At 39.7% G+C, this 14,463-nt stretch overlaps 1 protein-coding gene across 1 annotated transcript in view; it reads right to left on the bottom strand.

The window, feature by feature from the left end:
- trhde (thyrotropin releasing hormone degrading enzyme) overlaps window positions 1-13,670 on the bottom strand; it is a 315,571-nt gene extending 301,901 nt beyond the window's left edge. Inside the window, exon 1 of the mRNA XM_002939942.5 lies at window positions 12,100-13,670. Coding sequence (XP_002939988.3) covers window positions 12,100-12,863 — 764 coding nt within the window. The 5' untranslated portion in view covers window positions 12,864-13,670. The remainder of the gene's footprint in view (window positions 1-12,099) is intronic.
- Window positions 13,671-14,463: the final 793 nt, after the last annotated feature.

The following is a 14,463-nucleotide window of genomic DNA, read 5'->3' as shown; positions in this document are numbered from 1 at the left end:
AGAATGCAGGAAAATACAGAGTGTCCTCCAATTTTACTCACACCAGCATTGGGTTACCAATGACATTAATGGATCTCTCAAAAGTGGTCATTTACCAATGGTGCTGGAGCACTAAGGGTTGCTAAATTGTGCCCCTTGTGGCCTATACAGAGAGCACTTGCACCGAAACCAATGGCATATGAAAGCTGTATTCTATACTGCACACAGAGATGCAAAGAAACTATATATAATATCTTGTATTCTCTGGCATCACTGCCCTAAAGTTAAAGGTTAAGGGACAGAAGTACCACAAGGATTCAGGCTTAGTAGCATATTATATGCTTCCGTAAAATGTTAATGAAATTCTGTAGTAAGTTTAGCCACGTTGTTTAAAAGTTACTAGATGCATATGTAAATAAAAGTGAGGTATATATTAGTGTGATAATCCTGAGGGGGCCTTGTTAATTTGTTCCAAGAAGAATGTTTTTGCATTGTCCTCTTTTTGGAAAGAAAGAATTCAGCTTTTTCAAAGGTTTATAAAAAGTAGTTGCTTCAAGATATTACCAAGCAAGTGAGGATTACATTTTATTTTTTTACCAGAGGGACACTTTACAAGAACTGCTAATGAATTGCTCTGCCTTCTCTGGGTCACTGATTTGGAGGACCTTAGTGTCATTCTCCACTCCAAAAGAACTGTTCTTATTAAATAACATATTTCTCTCTCAAAAATTCACTGTTCATATTTTGCCAGCAATTTTCCACGGTGCGCAAGAAAATTAACTCTACAGACATCAAAAAAACAGGGCCAATTGAGATTGTGTCTTTATTGTGCTGAACTAAAGATCACAAGAAACTTCCAACTACAGATCCTCAAATTATGCAGCAGTGGCATTTTCTTTATAAGCACTAATCATACTGAATATCTATGTGGCAGGCACCTTGCTGTATAGATCCCTACAGTTTAATGCTACTGTGACTTATGTCAATAAACAGGTATTTTGAAAAGGAATAACACTCCTTAGTTTACAATAAGAATTAATTTATTAAAGAATAACTATACCTTCAGAATGAATACTTAATCACCATATAGCTTATATCATAATAAGTGGCATATTAAAAGAGATATTTTAATCATAAACCTATGTAGTTTTGTTCATTCTGTACTTACCAGAAGTTAAAGTAACAGAGTTTTAAAATCACTGACCAAGAAAAGTCAACACATGCACAATGAACAGTGTTACATGTACAATGACCTTATCCAAGCTCCTTAGTAAGTAGAAATCTTTTAGCTTTAAAATCAAGATGAATCAAAAGAGACATCATACAATGCAAATCTATACATTTCATAATGTGGTCCTAATGTGGTGCTTCATTTCTAAATATATAGAATCCTTTTCTTGCTCTGTTAAATGTCTGCATGCACTGTCTCTATATACATATAAAACACCATCATCATTACCAACACTATGAAACTGCCTGAATGCTTCAGAAAATCTTAGTCCTGTGATTAGCAATCTCCCTACCTGTACTGTATTCTTTGATCTTCTATCAAAGTATGCCTTTCAGCTTTCCTGGCCTCTTTCATTTCTGTATTCACATTGCCTTACAATATGAGCAGAGTTTATTACTCAACTGAACATGTAATGATTCCTCATATGCTTAGTTATGGAGACTTCTGACTTCTTCATTATTCTTCACAGCTAAACACTGCACCACAAGGTAATACGTCCATACAAACAGTATCATAAATGTGTCATTGGATGTATATGACAGTCACATATCTCCACATAATGCTGATATAGTATATTGAAAAGAGAGGTAACAAGGATTTCAGAGCCTCCTATTTTAAAAGTGGCTATTTTTTTTAATGTTGCAGAAAACTATGCTGTAAATAATACATTTTTATTTCATCTATGGCCATTGAAAAAAATTCAAACATTTTTAAAACATATATTTCTTCTCACACAAGCCTTTTCATGAAAGAAAATATATTTATATACACAAACAGGATTAAGTTTTTTACTAGAGTTGTTATGATCACTATCACAAGGCTGATGTCATTGCATGGAAAACTTTACACTTACTGGCTATGGGATGGAATGTATGTAACCATCACTGGCTTATACAAGTTTGCATTTAGTACAGTAAATATCCTATAAGGGGAGTAACCTGTGATTCTCTTCTTCATGGCATTAAATCTTAAATTCCTAACATGGTTTTTATGGGCCATTTTGGGCCTGGGTGGGTGTCTATTTTTTTATGTTGTAATCAATTTATTATTTTTCATTTAACAATGAGCAATCAACTAGCATAATGTAACATGCAGTGTGGCTCACCAAGCATCAATTGTACATCAAATGACCACTTATAACATTAAAAAAATGTAAAACCTAACAAAACCTGTGTCCGTTTTCAATGCTATTGTTCACAAATATTACCCTAATGAAGCTGGTGATCATCTTTTCACAATGCCCATATTTTATCAAATTTCTTGATCCGGCCTCTAGTCAACGTATTCAATAGAATAGTTATCCAATGCGCAATAGTAGTTTCCACTCCATAACAATCAGTTTCTTTGCATACATGAATAAAACAAATTAAATTACGAAGAATTATGCTCTGCAATTTCAGCTCAAAAGAACTTAATTTTGTGGGAAAGCAATTTCCAATGTCTTCTTTCACTCTGTAAATTCTAATCAATTAAGGGGTGCATTATATTAAACCCCCCCTGCTCCTTTTTGCATGTCATATATAGTGGGCAATGAGCGAAAAAATAAATGGACCAGCATTGAATCAAAGCATTGGCACCAAATATAGTGCTGCACTGTCATAGAAAATAGCCCTTTAGATTAATTGTTTAAAGCAAAGCTGCAGTTAATTATAATGCAACATGAGCACTTAAGGTGGCCATACACGCACCGATATTATCGTACGAAACCTCGTTTCGTACGATAATCGGTGCGTGTATGGTATGTCAGCGAGCCGGAAGCAGGAAGCTGCTGAAATCGGTCGGCTCGTCGATCGGCCAGGTTAGAAAATTTTGATCGGGCGCCATAGAAGGCGCCTGACCAAAATTCTCCCTTCAGAGCTGAATCGGCAGAAGGAGGTAGAAATCCTATTGTTTCTACCTCCTTACCTGCCGATTCAGCCCTGAATGGTGTGTGGCGGATCTGAAGATGTTTCGTGCGACCGATGGTCGTACGAAACATCGTCAGATCGCCACGTGTATGGCCAGCTTAAGGCATACAGGGAAAGTAAGGTGCGTAAGGTCTAAGTTTTACATCTGAACCAAATGACCTTTATTTTCTCTTTTCATCAATAGACAGCAGCTTCATTACTGTGGTCTATTTGAAATGGATGGCTCTGTGCTTACAGTATTTGAGATTATTAAGTTAACATAGGTGCAAAGTGCATTAATGCAGTGTATGATTGCAACTAAACCACAATTAGCTTTCATTAGTGCAGTGCAATTAAAATAATGAATAGCATGTTTTCTAGTGCACCACTGCAAAAATGCACCTGTTACGCTTGATCTAATTTCCCTTTAATTGTGTTGTGTCGTTCCTATATTAATTTAACATCATAAGATACGCTAGCTTGTTAATAACGACTCTGACAATTTGTAAATAAAACCGTAATGTCTTTTTGATTTCATATCAAACCAAGATTATTAAATACTACCTACATACCAATATTCTGAATATCTTTTTTAATTCTGTGTGAAGAATATTAATATAAATGTGGTCCTCAAAAACCAGAGCAGAAGATGGGAACAAACAGCCAAACACGAATTTTTATGGTTTTCAATGCTTTTATCAGCAGGCATCACAGAAGCCATGAATACTCAATAGGGATAACGTGAATTAATTCTGAGCAAGCTGCAGACATCAGTACTTCTAATTTTGCAGTGTGTGCTTTCATACCGAAGGGGTGTCAAAGTCTGAACTTTAGGAAATTCCACTTACTCAGACTAGAAGAGGGAGGAGGATCACTGTCTCGTAGGTACCTCGGGCTGGTGTGGTTTTCTCATAACAGGAGTACCAGCCTGGGGTATAAGGTAAGCAATTACAACAACCTTTCCTTCTCCTTTAAACACAGCAGAGAAAATGGTCTAAGTATGAGCAGATTTTCAACAGTACAGATAGCTTCTGCCCAAAGATTTGTTGTGACTCTTGGCTAGACATGTACGTTTCATTTGTGGCGAGTTATCAAATCAGTTCAATGTCTGCACAACACTTAAAAGAAAATCAGTAAAATTAAAGGGAAATCAAAATCTGAGTTGCAGAAACTATGGTTCCGAGACTGGAAGCCACCTACAATCTTGGTGCATTCTATAAGTCACACATTTCTTAGCGAAATCTACAGTGATCAAAGTATTTGCCATAACTAGTGATTGCTTTCCATTATTTTGTAATGGGACGTGTGTGGCTTATGGCACACAGAAGTGATTATTACTGGAAAAAGCAGAGCTGTAGCGAAAGACCAAAATGAGATGCCTGTGCTGTAAGCTGTGCACATCTTATTAACACTAGAAAGTAATAATTGCAGTACCACTGCCACTGCCCTAAGACAGAAAGACTAAAATGGATAGATAGATAAAAAAAATTATTTCTTATTTAAAGGAGAACTATACCCCCCGGGCTATAAAAGCCCCCTTAACTAGCACTGCCTTGACCCCCCCCCCTTACCTCTCCCTTATTGCATAGTAAGTAAGTTACCCTCCCATATAGATTGTAAGCTCTACGGGGCAGGGACCTCCATCCTCTTGTGTCTTTGACTCTTAACTTATTGCAACTGTATCTTGTATTTATTTGTGCATATTGTAATACTTTGTATTTATCTATTTTAATACCCCTGTTTATATTAATGTATTCTACTGTACAGCGCTGCGTACATAAGTAGCGCTTTATAAGTAAAGTTATACATACATACATATAGTTTCTAACTTTTAAAACTGTCCGTATCAGCTTCAACTGCCCATGCTCCAGCCGTGTCGGTGGTGAGAACTAAAGCCCGGGGGTATAGCTCTCCTTTAAACCCTTCAACCCATAAATAACAAAACCTAATTCTAAGCAACTTTGCAATGTACATTCATTACACGTTGTAATGGTTTTTAGAGTAAATTGTATATATAACTGCTATTAAAAGCAGTGTCTGATCTTTTTCTAGTCTCTGCCCTGGAGGCTCTGACTGTTGAAACAATGTAACATAAGCCAACAGACTGACAGACCTGCCTTGCTGGAGGAGACATTTGCAACATTGTTAAAAAAAACAGTCATAACCAGGAGTTAAGGATATCCTGCTTCCAATAGTATTTTCATTTACTAAAAGCACTGAAAAAATGTAATAAATGCATATTGGAAAGTTGCTTAGAATTATGTTTTCTTTTATTTTGCAAAATTATGTTTTGGAGATTGACATATCCTTTAAATTAGGCGTAGTTATATTTAAAAATTACTTTCTTGCACTTGCCAATAAATATTCTTAGTCCTTTCCTATGCTAATGGTAGTTTTACTAATGCTTATTTCTCAGAAGCACATTAGGATGTTGGTACCTAATCCCATATCTGGCCTTACACAGGGAAAGATACCATGTAGTTCCCTGTCAGGTCTACTGTACTACTGGCTCTCCTAAAAGTTCTGAGTGGAGACCCTGGGAAAGCAGTTAGTGGAAGTAAAATAACTTCCAATAAATTTGAGGGGAAATATTTTTTATAGCAAAGCAAATTGTAACTTTAAAGCTGCTATTCCTTTGTTATTAAAGGGCCCATAATCTTTGGGTAGCCTATGTTGCCAGATTCTAAAGAAAGCCAGCAAACTCAGATCTCACATCTGTTAATTAAAACAGATTAATATGGACATATTGTGTCGTTAAAAAACAAAAAAAATCTTAAAGTGAAAGTTTGCATATAAGATGCATATTGCTGCAGGACTAATACAGTGGTGTGAAAAACTATTTGCCCCCTTCCTGATTTCTTATTCTTTTGCATGTTTGTCACACAAAATGTTTCTGATCATCAAACACATTTAACTATTAGTCAAAGATAACACAAGTAAACACAAAATGCAGTTTTTAAATGAGGGTTTTTATTATTTAGGGAGAAAAAAAATCCAAACCTACATGGCCCTGTGTGAAAAAGTAATTGCCCCCTGAACCTAATAACTGGTTGGGCCACCCTTAGCAGCAATAACTGCAATCAAGCATTTGCGATAACTTGCAACGAGTCTTTTACAGCGCTCTGGAGGAATTTTGGCCCACTCATCTTTGCAGAATTTTTGTAATTCAGCTTTATTTGAGGGTTTTCTAGCATGAACCGCCTTTTTAAGGTCATGCCACAACATCTCAATAGGATTCAGGTCAGGACTTTGACTAGGCCACTCCAAAGTCTTCATTTTGTTTTTCTTCAGCCATTCAGAGGTGGATTTGCTGGTTTGTTTTGGGTCATTGTCCTGCTGCAGCACCCAAGATCGCTTCAGCTTGAGTTGACGAACAGATGGCCGGACATTCTCCTTCAGGATTTTTTGGTAGACAGTAGAATTCATGGTTCCATCTATCACAGCAAGCCTTCCAGGTCCTGAAGCAGCAAAACAACCCCAGACCATCACACTACCACCACCATATTTTACTGTTGGTATGATGTTCTTTTTCTGAAATGCTGTGTTACTTTTACGCCAGATGTAACGGGACACGCACCTTCCAAAAAGTTCAACTTTTGTCTCGTCTGTCCACAAGATATTGATCTTGGCAATCATTGAGATGTTTTTTAGCAAAATTGAGATGAGCCATAATGTTCTTTTTGCTTAAAAGTGGTTTGCGCCTTGGAAATCTGCCATGCAGGCCGTTTTTGCCCAGTCTCTTTCTTATGGTGGAGTTGTGAACACTGACCTTAATTGAGGCAAGTGAGGCCTGCAGTTATTTAGATGTTGTCCTGGGGTCTTTTGTGGCCTCTCAGATGAGTTGTCTCTGTGCTCTTGGGGTAATTTTGGTCGGCCGGCCACTCCTGGGAAGGTTCACCACTGTTCCATGTTTTTGCCATTTGTGGATAATGGCTCTCACTGTGGTTCGCTGGAGTCCCAAAGCTTTAGAAATGGCTTTATAACCTTTACCAGACTGACAGATCTCAATTACTTTTGTTCTCATTTGTTCCTCAATTTCTTTGGATCTTGGCATGATGTCTAGCTTTTGAGGTGCTTTTGGTCTACTTCTCTGTGTCAGGTAGCTCCTATTTAAGTGATTTCTTGATTGAAACAGGTGTGGCAGTAATCAGGCCTGGGGGTGACTACAGAAATTGAACTCAGGTGTGATAAACCACAGTTAAGTTATTTTTTAACAAGGGGGGCAATCACTTTTTCACACAGGGCCATGTAGATTTGGAGTTTTTTTTTCTCCCTTAATAACGTAAACCTTCATTTAAAAACTGCATTTTGTGTTCAATTATGTTATCTTTGACTAATAGTTAATGGTTTTTGATGAGCAGAAACATTTAAGTGTGACAAACATGCAAAAGAATAAGAAATCAGGAAGGGGGCAAATAGTTTTTCACACCACTGTATATTGGCAAAGGAAGGAACAATTCAGCCTCTGGCTGTCTTTAATAGTGATGAGCGATTCTGTCCCGTTTTGTTTCACCGGGAAAATTTGCAAAACTTCCGAAAAATTTGTGAAAAGCAACTTTTTTGACGCAACAGAGGTTTTTTTTTTTACGCAACTGCAACTTTTTTTTTTTATACAATGAGTACATCTGCCTTGCACAGCACTGCATATATATGTATGTTGTATATATATAAATGAATACTATACATTGTTCATGTTTCCACTTCGTTATAGTACCGCTGTCAGAGAACCGGTGACAGGGTAGATGAGTGGCCAACCTGATCACTACTTACAAAGAGCTTTTATGTACTTTCTGTGTCTCTGCATGGGTTTCCTAGGACTATTCTTGTTTTCTCCCACACTTCAGAATATACAGACCGATTAAGTGGCTCCCAGGGCCATATTTATATATAGGCACCCGAGGGCCGGTGACTAGGATGGCAGCTTTGGGGGACGGCCCTTGGATGCCTATTTGATAAAATTTTCCCATTCCACCATCACCTTTAATATCTGTAATGTTAAGACAGGGGCACTGCAAACCAAATACAATTGCCTTATTTTTGCTTGAGAGCAATGTGCAAAGAAAAGTACAAAAGTTAATAAATAAACATCTTGTTATTTTTGTAGCTGTCTCTCCTTCCATTCTGCCACAAAGTACCAGTTCTGTCCAGCATTATGAAATTAGAATAAAAGGCAATTCCAGAGGTGCCATTATTCTGTCTGTGCTGATTAAAGTTAATTGGATACTATGGGATGCTGCGCAGGTGCAATACTTATGCTGTTAAAATGGGGTATTCAGGGCAACGGCACATACATCTTTTGGATTACTGTGATGAAACCGAAATTGATCCAAGCCCCCTGAACTAAAGGCAGAAATTTCCCACTATAAATGTTCTGAAAGCATACAACTTTGGCACATAAGAGAAAATTCTATCATCTGAGAACTTGAATGCCCGTTTTCTCCTGTGAAAATAGTTCTCATGTGCCATATAAAAAATATGCTTCCAATATAACAGGTAGCGGCTATGGGCATTTGGATCTCATTGGTTTTCCCCGGTAAGACTGCAGTGATCAAACAGAAAACTGCAAAAAACTCAAATTAGAATGTAGAAAAAGTAAAAACGGATGTTCAAAAGGGCCAACCATAGCCTTTTTTGGACTGAAGGTTATTTTCCAAGTGCTATTCTAATAGCAGAGAGAAACAACTTTACTGAAAGATTCACTCTTTGCTTTTTAATCATTCTGACCAGGAACAGAATATTACTTCCCCCAGGCATCTGAAAACACAGAAAATTGAATTACGATCAGGCAAGGTGATATTAAAATATGCTTCTGTAAGTGTTCAACTGCTTTCTTTCCCATTAGATCAGCAGGCAGTTTTGCACGACTATCAATTTAACAGGATGCATGTCAGTGATTTCCACCTTTTCATGTTACCTATGAATTACACTGGAATGAACCCATGTATTGCAAAAAAGAATTTGCACTTACCAGCAGCTTTATCAATTGAGTATGGAATCACTACATCTGGCGTTTCCAGCACTGCTCCTTGTGACCTCTGACAGTGCAAATTTTAAAAATATCTTTAAATAGGCTCCTGCCATCCCTATCAAAATGACAGTCTAATTTATCTGTGTGTGTTCAAGGGAAATTCGCTTTGTGAAGAGGGTCCCAAGGATTGATTTTGAGAATAAATAATATATATTCTGGTGTACATATTAGCCATAACTCAAATTATAGAACAACAACAACAAGGAACAAATATAAACAAACTTGCAGAGAGGAAAAGATGATTTTGAAAGTTTCCCAAGTTATTTGTAAGAGTCAGGCTTAAGCGATTTGGCAGGACAAAGGCATTTATTTGTACAGCCACTAGGGATCCAAACACAGCACTACTGCTGTTTTATTCAAAATGTCACTCTATTATTATTTCAATATGTTTGCAACAGATTCAGAATCATCCCAGAGTTTTCATGGGATGAGATATTATTTGCTCTTATTTTTCATAAAGCACAGTTTCTCTGGTGTGCACTTGTATTCTTATTACTGTAACCCTAAAATAACCTAAATATTCTCCCTACCCCCTAAATACAAGTAAAGTACTCATTAGTATAACAGCATGTATCCCTATAGCCTTATATGTATATATTATTCCTCCCTCTTTATATTCAATTTAATCTATTGCGTTTATTGCACAGAGAAAAAAGTTCCATTAATTAAACATTTTTTGGTAACAGAGCAAAAGTTATGACATATATTTACATTTAAAACAGCGTGTTGCTAATGTGACCAGACTCATTTTACAGAGGCAGTATTGGTGCTAATGGCGGTAGTTAGATTTCAGTTAAGTTTGGTCATAGAAGCACACGTTCAGATAACTTTGTTGTATGTGTCTTAGTCTATCTAGTATGTCTTTTCTGTTTGTGTGTTGAAAAAAAAAAAAGTAAAACTTGCTATGGTTTCAGAATCTCAGTATTCAGGAAATTAATCCTGACATCCCTCTAAGATATTAATGCAAAATGAGACTCATTCCATTATTAGGAATGCACTGGTGTGTATCATACTTTAAATACAAAAGGCATTTAACTGAAAGGAGACTACATTGACTGTAAAAATGAAGTATAATTATAAGTCATTGACAGGTATGGGATCTGTGCAGAGAGAGAGAGAGAGAGAGAGAGAGAGAGTGTGTGTCTATTGGGTGAATGTGTAAGCCCCACAGGGTCAGGAACTGATGTGAATGATAAACAATCTCTGTAAAGTGCTGTGTTAAGCATGTTGGTGCTATAAAAAGGATTGTCATAAATAAATCATATTTTGTATCAGTTTTGCATCCCATTAATTAGTGAGGTTACAGTAACTTTGAAGTGCCATAATGACTTTATCATGTGACTTAATAAATACACAAACCTCTCTGATCTTTTCAGTTCTTTAAGTTTTCAAACTTTGAAACTGGGCTGCGGGGCACGTGTAACATCTCAGTGAGGAATATGTCATTCTCAGCCAGACCAAGTGCAGTACATGTTCCCAACCTGCAAGCTTAGCCCACAGAGGTAAGTCCCTGTACCTATTTACATCAACCCTCCCAGATCGGAGACTACACAGTGCTGAGATGAACACATCTGGGACTCACTAAGTGGCAGAGCACTGTCACCAGTTCCTCTAACAGACAAGAGCATGATGTTAATCATTTAACAAGGAAGGGCACTGGTTACAGATCGAGGGCAAGGTGTTGTACATTTTGCTTGCCTTTGTCAAATGCAATTTACAGTTGCTGTCATTTTTACACACACTGGCAGGGCTGTGTGACACTGTGCTGGAGGCTTTTCAATTATATGCAAATTAAATAAATTAGGAGTAGTTTATGCAGATTTTGAGTGTCTACCCCAGTGCAGTAATTAAAATGAAGGCATAGCAAATAAAATGCATGATAATGAGTTTTTTCCAGTAAGATGTTTGCCAGTCTCTCGCTATCATTCGGGAGCCAAGTGTAAAGGGGAGACGTAATAAGTGTCACTGCTGCTCTCATCCCCTGAACCCCTGACAAAGCAAAGGAAGCCACCGATTTACCATTTAGTTGACAAGCCACTGATTTACCATTTAGTTGACAACAGGTATACAAGTTAGTCATCTAACAGCTGTGCTCCTCTCAGTCTCTTTCTGTACTATAATGAACACTGCCTTGGTTGGTACTGTGTAGGGGCTGCTCAGTCCTATTTGCCTCCAGCATGGGGAACAGGGACATCTAACCACTCTGCCCTCACCTGCAACTACAGTTTTACCCCCCCCCCCCCACCCCACATCACTTAATAGCTGCTGTGGGATAGTGGGATCTGTAGTTCAGAAACAGTTAATGAATGCAAGCACAAGATTCCTGATTTTAAATATTTAACCTCTCAGTTCAGAAAACTTCCAGGAGTGTGTTTTTAAAACTAAACTAACTTCTTTTAGATTGTAAGCTTTACTGAGAAGGACCCTCTGTAGCACCTGTATCAGCCAGTTTTTGCATTTAATTTGTACATTTGATGTATGCACACTTATTTGTAGAATTCTGAGCATTATATTAATACTTGTTAATATAAAGAATAATTGTGTGCTTTTAAAAAGCATTATTTTGAAAAGTAAAGCAAAAGTGCAAAATGTAGTTTAATATAAAATACTTACCTGAATAACTAATGGGCTCATAATATGTGTTGTACTGTTCATGTACCTTAAGCAGTGATATAACATTACTGATATTTTATAGCCTAAACTGCAAACGATCATTTCATAGTGGATAATAACCATTTTAAAAGTACTGGGCTGATTCCATATCCATGATTCTCCTGGCGCTGGACCAATCAGCTAATATAGTAAGGTCACCCAAGGCAAAAAGCTCATTAAAATGGCAATATATAGAAAGTAGGACGAATAATATGGAAAATGAGAGCGAAATAGAGAGACAGATAGAGAGGCAAAGACAAGTGTTTAAGTAACTGTGAGATTAGAAGCTAATGTGTAAATGTGTAAATAGGTGTATAAGTTACCTTCTCTCTCCATGCAGCACATAGGAGCTCCGGAAGAAGCCAAGGAGCTCATTCTCTATGATAGCACTATAAATGATCTTCAGGTTATAACTTTTCTGGGCCTCCAGGGATCTGTTCAAAACCACCACCAAAACTTGGTTTTGCGGATAAGGAAAATAATGAGAAACTTTAACTTCCCCAGCCACTCGATCCTCCGCCACCTGGACCCTCTCCACAGTCAGCCTGTGGGCATGGACCACTATGTATCTGCTGGAGTTCAGACACTCGATCTCCACATTGACTTCTCCGCAGAAAGTAAAGTTGTTCATGAATGCGGTGACCATGAGATTGTAGTGTAGGGGTCTCAGGTGAGTCGGTAGCCTCAGGTAAGTCCAAGGCTTCCATTCCTCCTCTGGGTCTTTCACTGGCGGACGCTGGGTCCCTTCCCCGGAATCCTTGTCTAGCTCTAGGTTTTGGTTGAACCTGGCTGCCTCCAGGATGCTGCTATTAATGACCCTAGTGGAGCCGTCTGTACATTCCTCAAAGCGAACGCTAAGCAGGACCGCAATAATAGTGACAACGATCAAAGCCAGAATAGAAATGGCAAATGCCAGGACCAGCTTCCTATGAACAGTGATCTGCCTTTCGGTGGTCCTGGTTCTCACTGCCACAGTATCAGCCCACTGGTCCTGGAGCCCTCTCCCGTTCCTCATCCCGGTGTCTTCTATTAACATGGGACTGGGAAATAAGCTGTTCTTCTTGTGCTTCTCACTGTCCCCGGCCATAGCAGCCGCACATCCCGTTACCCAGGGGAAAGGAAGGCACCAGGCTATCAGTCGGCATCCTGTCTCGGACTTGGGGCTTCAAATCTGCCATCGCATCACTCCCTGTCATGTGGTGCTATGGCCATCACATGTACCCTCTCTCTGGCATGCCTTTTATCCTTTCCGCCCAGAGACAAATCTGTCGGGGGATCACAAGACTGGCAACTTGCTAATGATAAATGGCTCCTGCCCTAAGCGAGCCACTTTGTTACTAGTGGGATCCTGAGAGCAACTCTGTGCCTATGAGGGGAGGAGAAGTGACTGACAGGGCTGCATGCCATTCCCCAACTCCAATCGGTCGCCAGCAAATCACTTCTGATTGAGCTGATGTCCTTCCCTCGGCGCAATAAAGCTGTGCAGGGGTAAGACTCGAATACATCCCGGGCAAGTTATGCTTCTCGCTGCCTGATGCCCTACAGCCTCCCCATCTGCCCGGCACAGCTTTCTTTCCCAGCACAGCTTTCTCTTCCCGGCGTGTGGCAGGTGCTGCTGGTGCTACAGATCGCTAACAGCGCCAGGTGCCGGGCACGACTCGCCCCCCTCAGTCGCCTTATTCCAGGTATAGCGTGCAAGCTTTATCTGTGCACAACCCTACTAAAGGCTGCTGCTGCTGCTGCTGCTCCTCATCCTCCCCCTCATGTGCCCAATGTGTCAGTGAGTCGGCCCGGCCGGGGGTTTCTCTACAGCTTTAAATGTCCTGGATTCTGCTCTCAAACAGCCCCCCTCCCCTCGTATGTGCCTCACTCTCCTCTCTTCCGCCCCTACCCTCCCAGCCAATAGGCCCCTCCAGAAACCCTCTGACACGCCCCCTGCTTTTCCCCTCAGCTGGGCTGCGGGCTATTTGGTGTCTTGCTCTCAGGTGAGCCGGGATGTACTTGCTACTGAGCCGGGTGGCGGGAGCGTTTGGCTTATGGAGACCGACGTACAGCAGCTAGAGAGAGAGAGAGAGAGAGAGAGATGGGGGGGAGGTTATTAAAATGAAAGTACAAAGGGCAGCATTGCTGGGGCTTGAGGGGCGGAATGTCCAAGGCTCCAAGCTCAAAAATACTATGCACCTGGCGGCGGGCAAACAGCAGAACTTACAGCTTGAGGGGAAATCCTGCTCTTCTGCGTAGTTGGATAGACTGTGCTCCCTGGGGCCCTACATTTGCTATTTATCTTAACATTTGGGCAGTGCTCACTAGCGACAAAACACGTGTGTGCCCAGTTGCCCGGCAGAGCATGAGTGCCCAGTGACTGCTGGGATGCCATCACATAGCCAATTGTCCACCGAGCCCCTTACTAGCCCAAGCCAGGGCCGCTATTAATACTATATGCACAAGTATAAAATGTTGATCTTTAGTATCCCAACAATGACTTGGGATCCTGTCTTTGTACCACAAATGCACAACACACCCAATGGGTGGGCAAGTAATTCGGACATTGGGCGCTCTGCTCAGAGCTCATTCTGACAGATACACCTGTGCTGGGGGTTTATCCAACCTGCTTGGTACTTGTGAAGATTATTTGAATACACTGTGTAGGCAAAATATCATTCTAGAAAGCTTTCCCAGCTTTATAT

Source organism: Xenopus tropicalis, chromosome 3 (assembly GCF_000004195.4).
Source record: "Xenopus tropicalis strain Nigerian chromosome 3, UCB_Xtro_10.0, whole genome shotgun sequence".
Taxonomy (NCBI): Eukaryota; Metazoa; Chordata; class Amphibia; order Anura; family Pipidae; genus Xenopus; species Xenopus tropicalis.
The sequence above is the reverse complement of the archived record's forward strand: the minus strand, read 5'-3'. Positions and strand labels throughout refer to the sequence as shown.